At 38.0% G+C, this 12101-nt stretch overlaps 1 protein-coding gene across 1 annotated transcript in view; it reads left to right on the top strand.

The window, feature by feature from the left end:
* The window catches only part of LOC108363185 (uncharacterized), a 77697-nt gene extending 68291 nt beyond the window's left edge, over window positions 1–9406 (top strand). Inside the window, exons 2-3 of the mRNA XM_017616466.1 lie at window positions 8836–8994; window positions 9147–9406. Of these exons, the coding sequence (XP_017471955.1) occupies window positions 8836–8994; window positions 9147–9308 (321 nt within the window). The 3' untranslated portion in view covers window positions 9309–9406. The remainder of the gene's footprint in view (window positions 1–8835; window positions 8995–9146) is intronic.
* The last annotated feature ends 2695 nt before the right edge of the window (window positions 9407–12101 follow it).

Here is a 12101-nt window from a genome sequence, read left to right as displayed (position 1 = left end):
AGTAGGATTCGAACCGACGATCCCACTGACTCAGCCAGTTGCCTATGCACCGTGCTAAGTACGCCTTGTAAATTATCGTTTGCTTATTTCCACTCTTTTCATTTTTGTTATGCCAACACAATCAAGCGCAGCTATTCCGCTGCAATTCACTTGATCATGTGGTTGTTGGTTTTGGTATTGTTGGTTTTTGCTAATAATTCTATTTTTAGAATGTTTAACTTTTAGGTGTGCTCTTCCTTAAGTTATTTGTTTTTTTTTGTTATTTTTTTGGCCTTTATCATGAAAAACGTAGAATTTATAATCTATAGCACTTTTGTAGATAAAATATGTGGTAGAACTCTAGCTCTAAATTGAAACTCTGCTTACGATATATCTTCTTCGATATATCTTCGCGGTGAACGCTGCATGCTGCGGTAGAGTTCTGTACCGCGGTGTACCGCACTTCCAATACCGCGTCTGAGTGCTCCCATATACCGCCATGGTATTTGATACCGCATATCGTACGGGATTATACCACACCGTGCCAAACCGCGCCTGTTTGAGCAGGCCTTAAAACAAGTAAGAGCAGCGCTGTCTTCGGCTATGCCGAAGGCTTCATACCTTTCATGAACATCTGCAAATTTTACTTTGACAGATTACTGCTTTTGAATACATCTGCATACATCGATAGAGGAGTTACATACTTATATAAAAAATCGCATCTAAACAATCAGAGGTATGGAAGGTATACCTTATATAGCACCAATCTAAGTGGCAACTGGCTGAGTCAGTGGGATCGTCGGTTCGAATCCTACTGAAAGAAGTCTGATGAGGAAATGTGGTGATTTCCGAAATAGCTATCACATCTACCATTTTTCAAATTATTGTTGCTTTTCCACAATAAATTTTCATTTAAAAAATGGCCTCGAGCTCATTATAAAATTGTTGAATACGATTTTTTTTAATATTAATATCTTCTGAACAACATAACTTATTAAAAAACTAATGACGCCAAAATAAAGATAATTCATTTTTCTTTTATGAGTGTATAAAATTTATATGCCTTTTTATATTTTTAGTCCAGAAATACTAAAAAACAAAATAAAATAAAAATATATATTGTTAAATGTAATTTATATAAAATTAGTTCTAAAACTGGTAATAGTATATACCTTGCATAAAAGGCATTTAAATTATGTTGAAACTAGCATCAATAATTTTTTAATCGGTTAACTAGTTTGCGAGATATTAAACACATAAGAAATAGCTAAGTTGAACTTTAACCTCTTTTATCGGCTTTGGTTTTTATTTGCACCAAACAATTTTGGTATGGTTGAAATTACCGTAAAAAGTTCTATCGATCCTTATTTCTTGTTTTTTTTTTATAGCTAAACGGTTGGTGTTCTAGACTTATGTGTGTGTGTGTTAACTCCTGTAGTACGGGAACAGATTAAATGAGAATAAGAAAAAGTAAAAAAAAAAATGTCAAATTAGACTCTGAGTTTCTTAAACACCCTAATGTGAACGCTTGACAGTTGTTCATAAACTCAAAACGTTAAACTCAAGTTAATGGCTCAATGAGAACGTAATATTACATAGTATAAACATACATATTAAACTCCTGCGCAATTCCATTTAAACGGCCTAACAAGACATCCGATCGCCGCGCAAATACTTTCCCTCCTTTACTCTCATCGTTCGGGTCAAGTGTGAGTAAGCGTAGACCAGTTTCTGCAAGCGTACGTAAACTACCGATCAATAGCAAGACGCGTAGAGTATTTACTTTGCCTTCCGCAACTACTGCGAGTAAAAGGTATTTGACAGTACCAGTACTCTACTGGTAGTACTTGAGTATTTTCGAATATAACATACATTTGTGGTATCTGAATAAAACTGAGGACAGGAATGTAGTCAGTGTTGCCAAACATGGGCTTTTCCTACCAAAACTGGTAGGTTTTTTCCATTTGGTAGGTTGGTAGGCTTGATTGGATTTTGGTAGGTTTCGGGACTACGAGTAATAGTTATTTGATAATAGAAAACATTTTAGCAATTATTTTTACATGAATATTTCACCGGTGCGTTCGTATAACGGCGGCCGCAAACATGATTCCTCAGTACACACGTATACCCTTATTATTGCCAATATACAATACGAACATCCATGTATACTTTATGGCGTACTTGGACCAAGATTCCAGGATAGTCTGCCAATGGGCTTGTACCCAACCATATTCTGAGCGAAGATCTTCGCAATCGAAGTCTGTGGCGAATTTTATCGTAGAAGGCAAATGAGGCCAGAACAAATGTTATGTCAGATATTCAGGCAGCGTTAGAAGCCTTAGAGTCTTTCAAAACGACATCAATGCTTGTGAACTCTTGAACCACCTGGGAGCCCACAATAGCGTACCCCTGTGGAGGGTTCAGGGGCATGAAGGGTTTGAAGGCAACGAAAGGGCTGACTGTCTTGCAAAGAGTGGAGCCCAAATGCGTTTGCATGCTCCTGAGCCCTTCTGCGGTACATCTAAAGGATACACTGCAGACCTGCTTTGTAGCTAGCTGGGAATTGCTGGATACTGGCGGAAGTCGAAGGGAATAAGACAATCAAAGAGATTCATAACTTTTCATGAGGAACACCGAAAGATACCTTGAACTTAAAACTCTTACTGGCTACCTGACAGCACACTACAAGTTAACGTACCGATTGAATTTAAGGGTCTTTCTGTAGAGACTGACAGTAGGTGTTGTGGGCCGGTGAAGGAAACCCCAGAGTATATTCTATGTGCCTGTCCACTAAGCATGAATAGTAGATTGATGCACCTTGGAGAAGGATTGTCTTCTCGATCTAAAATTTGGAATATGACATCATCCAAAGTGGTGAGCTTTTTAAATAGCCTGAGGTTGGAGCGATAACAATTCGGATTTAGCACAATATATCTTCTTAGGTCGCAACGCGGGTATCTCCGACATAATAATAATAATATAGTCACTTGACACGAATAAAGACGCTGGGGTGTTTTGACGGCGAAAAAGATGCGTAAAAAAAAATTGCAAAAAAAAGACGCGTAAACATGGATTCAACATCATTCCGGAAAAACTTTTTGGGGAATTCGTATACTCGCAAACATAGTTGACCGCGAAAATAAGTCTTCTTCGTCTTTCTTCGCTGTCAAAGAGGTTAACGCGTCTTTCTTTGCCCTCGCCTATGTTAAGAGTCCTTCTTCGCTGAAATTTTTTTACGCGTCTGTTTTCGCTGTCAACTTTTGAGCTCGCGTCTTTATTCGTATCTAATGACGATATGTATGTATGCACAGTAAAATGAATCGTTATACGCAGTTAATTTGTTTTTATTATACTAGCTGTGTTTTAGGTTTACTAAATGTTATGTTAGCTACCTTTTTAATAAATTTGACATTGAAAAAAAATATAAAAACTCAAAAAATGTTTGGTAGGTTATGGTAGGAAATTTTGGTAGGAAAAAAAATGTGTCTGTGGCAACGCTGAATGTAGTGGAGTGATGAAGAGAGCGACGAGCAAAACGTACTTTCATCGAAAATGCTGATATACATACATAAGTACATATGCATGTATGTGCATAGATATATACATATGTGCATAGATACATATGTGCATAAACGGCTAAAGAACAATAAATCTCCAGGTCCTGATGGTATTCCCAACATTGCTATTAAAACTGCAGTTGACGACTCTCCGTCAGCGTTTTTAAAAGTGTTCGACTCCTGTCTTCGTAGCGGAGTATTCCCGAATAAATGGAAGAAGCGAAGATTAATCTTACTTCCAAAGCCCAATAAACCACAAGGTGAACCTAGTTCTTATATACCCCTATGTATGATTGATTCCTTAGGTAAGTTATTCGCACGCATCGTTTGCAATCGTTTGTGGCAGCATATCGATACCAAAGAATGTATGTCAGACACTCAATTCGGGTTTCGAAAGGGTAGGTCAACTGTCGATGCTATACGCAGCGTTACCGACATTGCTGAAGAAGGTATTAAGGGTAAGCGTTGGAAAAATGGGTCCAAGGAATATTGTGCTGTAGTCACCCTAGATGTAAAATATGCTTTTAACTCGTTGAGCTGGTCGGACATTATAAATGCGGTAAAAATTATTCATACACCACAGTATTTAATTAATATAATTAACAGTTATCTACCTAATAGACTTTTGTCCTATAACACGGAAAGAGGCAAAGTAAGCTATAGAGTCTCCAGAGGAGTTCCCCAAGGTTCCGTCTTTGGCCCACTTTTGTGGATCATAGCCTACGATGGCGTATTGCGTCTACCCATTCCAAAAGGAGTTAAAATAATTGGCTATGCCGATGACATCGCTTTGGTGGTTGTGGCTAAAGACATAAATAGGGTGCAAATGTCCACAACAAATGCTTCCAAAATAGTCATCGACTGGCTTACAGCGAGGGAGCTGAACTTAGCAATCGAGAAAACAGAAGGTGTACTCATAACAAGGAGGAAGAAAAAAGAGACCGCGACCTTGAATATAAACGGGTATGTCTTTGATACATTACCAGCAGTGAGGTATCTAGGCGTAATGATTGATGCAAGGTTATCTTACAAAGTTCACATTGAAATGGTAAGTACAAAAGCGCCAAAAGTTCAAAGCGCGTTAGATAGACTGATGGCAAATGTAGGCGGTCCAGGTCAAAACCGCAGAAAACTGCTAACAAAAGTTACTGAATCAGTTATAATGTACGCGGCCCCCGTCTGGGGTCATGCACTGCAGCAAAAGTCCTATGATATGCTTGTAAACTTTGTTTTCCGTCTTAGTGCCCTGCGCGTTTGCAGCGCTTTCCGGACAGTTTCGCATGATGCAGCCTGCGTCATACCTGGTATTATGCCTGCCGATTTGTTGGCTAACGAAATCCGGCGTACCTATATGCCGGCCCGAACAAAAGGTAGAGCCCTCTCAAAACCCGAGATCGCGGCCGAACGCCAAATAAGCCTATCACTATGGCAGCAACGCTGGGCACATTAAACAATATAAGCAGAGAAATAATGACAAAGCTAAGGATCAGCGAGCAACGCCGCCGCTTAGAAAGAGGATATAGTTGAAGTTACTTGTGTTCAAAATTTCTTCTTTTATCTTATTTTTGCATTTCTTTGCAGGTAAACCCTGTGAACACCAAAACGCTCCTGAACCCCTAATCACATTATTGGATGGGGGATTATGGGAAGGGCGGTATGACGTGGGGCATGTATATGCCACGGCCTCACCCCGATGTAATACGCGAGTGGTTCCGGGGAGGTGGCTTTTGGAGAGTTTCGCACGGGCCACTTGATGGATAGTTTCCCTATCCCAACGTCCGTTAGAAAAAAAACAAAAAAAAACATATGTGCATAGACACATATATAAGTGTCCGCATATATTTTTTTCACGTCACTTGCTCTGTCGCTTCACTGCAGCAAAACCAAGTTGTGGGGAAAACCCTGACGAAATGCGTACAATTGAAACCATGGGTTTGAAGATTGCGCAGATTGATGTGAAAATTTTAACTTCATATTAAATATATTTATGTATGCATGTATGCGCATATGTATGTAAAAATATAGTTTCGATTTAAAAAAATCGGATAAAGTTTTTATTTCGCCAATGAGTTATGCAGACAACTATAATCGTAAAATCCGATTTGTGAGTCCAGATATATATATACCCAATAAACATTTCGGCGAATGTTCGAAAATGACCTTCGATATACAATATGAATATCGAACTGAGAACCAACTCATAGCCAACCTTATTTTTCCAACGTTTATAGTATATTGGAAACACACTCGGGATGGGCTCCAAAAAAATGGAAACCATAGTAACAAGAGAGAAAATATTTCTGAATTTCGAATTCATAACGAAAGAAAAATATATTGGATAAGGAAGGTTCCGTTTTGCTGGAGAATGGCCTAGTTCTCGAATCGAATACTAATTTATTTCACATTCGTTATCGAAGGTGAGACACGAAAAAATATTGGTTTTCGAATCATTTTCGAATTGTTAACCAAGCCGAACGTTTATTAGGTATTTACATACTTATGTATGTAGGTATATAATGCATCGCGACTGATTTTTTTAAACATAAATACGCCTCTAATTTCAGTATTTATTAAAAAACTCAATGAAATTCAAAAACTATATCACTTGCATTTGGTTTTACTCAATACCGATTTGAGCTGTCGCACAGTGTTATCAAAAAAAAAGTTTTCAATGAAAATTCGTTATATGGCGGTGTATGTATGTACATATGTACATATGCCGAAATTTTTTTATTTGTAAAGGCTCTCAAAAAAATCAAAGATTCATATAAAATTACGCACAATAAATGGAAAATAAATTTGCTTTTATAAAAAATATCTTAAATCAGTATGCAGCTCTTAAGAAAAAATGCTCGTACATCTCGTCGCTACCATGTCAAACTATCGAATGTGAAAATCGGCACTTTTCAGGAGTGCAAAGAAACTTTTAAAAAATATTGTCATTAGACAAAAGTGTGGGATTCGACACTTTGTAAAGCCAGTATCCTCTGTTTCTAAGAAGGCTAGAAATTTGACGATTTGCCAACTTACGTATTATTCTAAACGTATGCGCAAGGTATCGTAAATGAAAAAGCAGTTTTACATAGTGATGGCACGATTAATCGAATAACCGATTATATTCGGTTATTTTCATTCGGTTAACGATTTAATTGTGTCGAAATTTTCATTTTGATTAATCGAGCGAGTAACCGATTAATTTTTCAAAATAATCGAAAAGAAACCATCAAAAAATTACTATTTTACTCACACAATAGTGTATGAATCAAAACAAGCTGGTATGTTTTTTACATTCTTGTATTCTGCAAATTTTTTAAACGATATTTTTGCCAAAAACCTCAACGCAAGCTTAACCTAAGTAGTACTAAAGAATCACAACCCAGGTATGCACATATTTTCATTTTATTTTCCGAATTCGGTGTTGCGCATTTTCTTCTTTTTTATATTGAAGAAAATAAGCAACACCATTACGAAACAGAAAAATACCAAAAATCAGTGGTAAGTGCCAGACGCCTCAGTCCTGGAATTTTTCATACAAAAATTTAATGGGCTACAAAACTGCATACTGGAATCTTTCCACGAAATCTAATTAAAAAGCTGGAATTTTTTGTTGATTTTTTTCAATATTGCACGTTATATATATTCATATTTATATAGCTATACTTAAAAACATATCTAAAATTAAAGAACAAAAAAAATCTTGTCGTGCGCTATAATTTTGACACGTGGTGTTAGTCAGTTTTTATAACTTATAAATGTTTTTTTATTAATTTTCGATTTTAGTCGAAGTGACCGATTAATCGGTTAATTTCTTACGATTAATTGCAATTATTAATCGAATGCTTTCGATTAATCAATTAACCGATTAATCGATTATTAAATCCTTTTTGCCATCACTAGTTTTGCATACTGAAAAATATATCTCGTGATATTTCTTGAGAACTACAATGAGTAGGTTCAGAAAGCGCAGAAGTTGAGCGCAACCGTTGCTAAAAAAAATCAGTTATCGTAACGTGTCTTCTGAACGGATTCATACATTAGCTGTCAAATTCACAACACACAAGATGTTGTCTCAAATGATCAGAAAAATATTACGATCATCTACACGCAACTGTTCAGTTGATCAGAAGTACAAAACAACGCGTTGAGAAGGTGCAATCGCAACAGTTACTGAGCTGTTGCGCCTTCTGAACGTGCCCAATGAAAATTCGTTTCTCTTGAAATCAGGATTGAAATTAGAATCGAGAAATAATACTTTCATAAAAATTTAAGTACATACATAGATTTAAAAAGCTGCTTAAAAAGAACAGTTTTATGAAAATGTCACATTAAACAACTGTCTAAATTTGCGTTATTTTTTATAAATAAGGCCGTAAACATTTCAAACATCGTCAATTTCCATATTCTATTTGTACTCTTTCAATTTCGCTGACCAGCGCCGCAAACGACATCAACTAGTACGCTAACAACCAGAAATGAAATTTAATACGCAAGTACTTACAGCACTACAAGTATACAGAGAGTAGATTTGCTACTCCCTTTTGGCAGCAGCAAACATCTCTCGTACGCGATGAGAGAAAGTAGAGTACGTACTTTAGTCATTGTACAGTTTCATAAGTAAAAACACTATCAGCTGATAGCCAAAAAATGCCAACAGCTGAGATCACCTGATTTCAAAACGCACGTTTTTGTAACATTGTTGCATTAAAAAGGTTAAAAAAAACCACAATAAATCTTATTGAAAAGTTTAAAAAATTTCGTGCAAATTTAGGAATCTATAACTAAAAACGCATTACTATAACTAAGAAAACATGAATTATTGTAAATTTTGTTAGTCATGGATATTATTTTGAAGTTTTTTTGTCGATTTTGCATTGTTTTTAATGTTACCATAAAATGCAACTTTGTGATTGTAGTTATGCATTTTATAAGTACCACAAAATACATCACTACATATAAATAAGGCCGCGGTTTGCTTACAATTGTTTTATACAATACACGCATTTGTGAAATTTATATTATCATACAATACCGTGCATTTGTGAAGATATTAAGAGCATATTGTCGAAAGGTAAGCTTGCTACATTCTTTAAATGGTTTATTAATGACTTTAGATATTTATAGACCGTTGATTTAGGAATTCTATAGTGGCTAGTATGTACATATTGAAGATATGCAGTGCTTCACGGATCCGCAAACATTTTAAATGCTATGTTCAGGTGTGATACATTAGCAAATTCCATATTTTATTCTAAGACGTCGAGTTAGAAATCGCCACAACTTTACCAACTATAATTTTCAGGTCGAAGGTACATTGCCGGACTGCAATCACTTCAACCAGAAGCCGTGTCACCTTCCCATCAAAGATGCGATATGCACTTATGCTTACGAGAAACGTTTGCCGTGTGGTCATGTGTGCCAGCTTAAGTGTCATGTTAACAAAGACCCGGAACATATCGAGGTACATATATGTATGTATATGAGTTTGGTTAAATTAAATGTGTCCTACTTATGTTTTTGAGCAAATTGTTAAAACTAGTGCGATAATTGAAGATGCACCCTGAATGTTTTATTTTAATTAATTTAATTATTGATTTCAAATTTGGTTTTCAGTACAAGTTCTACAGAGATTGCGATCGGATTTATGACAATTGTGTGGAAATCACACGTGTAAGAAACAATGCTTCGAAGAATGCGGACTGTGTCCAAAAATTGTCGAGAAAACCCGCTCTTGCGGACATCATTCCAAGCCATTTGTGTGCTCGAAGAATGTAGAGGAAATTGAGTGCGACAGACCTTGCAAGCGCAAGTTAAGCTGTGGTCACAAGTGCCCGTCGAAATGGTGCGAACCATGCGGAAGCTGTTCATTCTCGGTAATCTATTGCTTTGCATATAAATTGTATACGTTACGTACGATCATTATATTTACCAATACTTTGCAGAAAAAAAATATGAGTTCCTGCAACCATATGGTGGAAGTGAAAAGATGGCATTTCAGGGGTACTATTATATATATATATATATAAAATTTGAAAGTTAGGGGGGGGGCTCGAGCACCCCCCTGCCCCTACCTGTGGCTACGCCCATGGTTCAGCATCAAAGAAATTGATAAGCATCAACAGGTTCACCAACAAATTAGAAACCGAAGTCAAAAAGGACATAAACGGCTTGCAGCATTTCGAAAAAATTAAAGTCGAACGCGAAATGATTCACAAGGCAATGGGCTACAAGCAAGGTCACTGGTACAAATGCCCTATGATAACTGAGTGTGGCGGTGCAATGGAAGTAAGCAAATGCAATGAATGTGGAACCCAAATAGGTCAGCACCGATTGTTGAGCAGTAACACCCTGGCGACTGAAATGGATGGAGCTACGAGACCCGCCGGACCACAGGATCCTAACGACTATCAATACATGTAACTTGAAGATTTTTGGAACATAAAAAATAGTTCGTATTTAAAAAAATGTTATCGCTTGATTATGAATATTAATTATCAATATTATAATTTTTGCTGTTTATAAAATAAAATCGTGCCTTTTGACTATTGTTAACTGGACAACACTATAATTTATTTAGAAGAGATAACTAAACAATCCGTGTATATTGCAAAGCTTCAAAATGTATTTCATTTATCCAGTATCATCTTTTCTGCGGCATATTTGTCGGGGGACAACGCCAACGTGCCGCCCCTGGAGGTGCATCAGCTGATGTACTTCTGTCGCAGGAGACGTCTTCCTGCAATCATTGGATGTGATGCGAACGCCCATAATGTTGATCACCGACACAAAGAGGGGGTGCGTCCCTTTCAGAATATACAAGCTGACCCGGCAAACTTCGTTTTGCCCAATTAGATTTTTGATTGAATTATTTTCGAAGGTGAGGTACCGATATGTTGTGTACATATAAATCTGTTGGAAGGTGAAATATTTTATTAATTTCTTTTTACATAAAGCCTCACAGTAAATTTAAATATGGGAATTTATAATTGCTTTTCCACACCACCGCTGAGGTTGCAATAAAGGCGCGTTACCGATTTTTTTGGGTGTTCGGTTCCCCTTGAGGCCTATTTTCACCCATATAAAGCAAATATTCTAAATATGTACACATGCACATTAATAGATAAGAATAACAGTGTCTAAACAGTACTACTTGTACTTGTAGAAAATTAAAATATGAGATGCCATTGAAAATTCAGTTACAATGGGTAAGAACATAAACGTAAAATATATCAATAAACATACATATATGCACAACTTTGAAGTAGTTACGGAATTTAAATTATAATACATATACATAACTCCCCCACGGTGACAGATTCTAATTTTATATGTAAAAAAGTACAAGGAGCAATCAAGAACTACGTGAGACGTAGTTGAACCCTCTCTGAAGCCGAGGCAACCTTCGACGACGTAGTCCAACCTGCACAGTTGCTCGGTTGTCACTACGCGTAGGATGTTCGCCCTGGCCCGAGGAGGGGTCAACCATCTCGTTTAATGGAAGTTGTTGCGGAGTCGGTTTCACCGCCATCACTTCGGCAGCTTTCGAGACTGGGATGACCTCGTGCCAGCTTTCAGCCTGCCCAGTGGCCTTGCTGGAGGATGAGCAGGAGTCCAGGTTGATTTCTGCCGAGGCATCTGTTGCTTTCCCCGCCTCCGTCTCAACACTCTGCGGCTCCTTCGAAGGCGAAGTGCCCCTCAGATTTAATTTTATGTGGCCGAATCTGTAGGCTATCCAACCATTCACCGCAGCGAGTCTCGTCATTGATACGTGGTCAATGAGTAGTACCAAATGTACAAACTGACCACTTCTCAGCCTATGCGATATTTTCAGCTAGCGGTCGAAATGCGATTCTGAGCAGTCATGGTGTTCAGAATCTTCTCGTTACTGAGCTGGAGACTTTGGGGGAAATATCCTCGGATTACGTGAGTTGGAGGGAACTCATTTTCCTCCGCAAGGTTAACGTCCAAGCCACACTTGGTCTTGATAACCTGGCCGTTCGATTTTAACCACGTCACTGTTTGAGCGTTCGTGCAGACGACAAGAAGCCACCCAGCTCGAGAGACGCAACTTTCGAACTCGGGCCTTACGTCGGCGCTCGAATTCCCAATCGCGACGTCTATTATTGTCTCTTGAAGCAGTGCCAGTTGCTCTACTGTCAAAGAATTGTTGACTGAGTCAACCAGAACAAAACCCAAGTTTACGCTACTTACCACCCGGCTAAAGGTGGCTTTTGCGGGCCCCATGTGAGCCGGTCTGGGTTTTTTCGTGACATTGTCACTGGGTGATTGCTCCTTGGAGCGAATACGTTTCAACTTCCCAGTGGTCGTTGACGTACTTTTGACCATTTTTAAGGCTTCCTCCCTAGACTTGCCTTTGCCTAGGGCACGCCTGAAAATCCTGCGCTCTTTCGAATTGAAATAAACAAAGCTGGACTTGGGGTCCAGCTTCACTTTTTCCAGCATTGTACCTATTTCTGTAAGCCCTGACTCAGAATCCGAGAATAACTCAGACTTCATTCGGACGCACGATGCACCTGACGAAACATTGCATGCTTCTCCTTTGACGTG

This window comes from Rhagoletis zephyria, unplaced genomic scaffold (assembly GCF_001687245.7).
Source record: "Rhagoletis zephyria isolate East Lansing unplaced genomic scaffold, Rhagoletis_zephyria_1.1 Rzeph_scaffold_01211, whole genome shotgun sequence".
NCBI lineage: Eukaryota > Metazoa > Arthropoda > Insecta > Diptera > Tephritidae > Rhagoletis > Rhagoletis zephyria.
The sequence above is the reverse complement of the archived record's forward strand: the minus strand, read 5'-3'. Positions and strand labels throughout refer to the sequence as shown.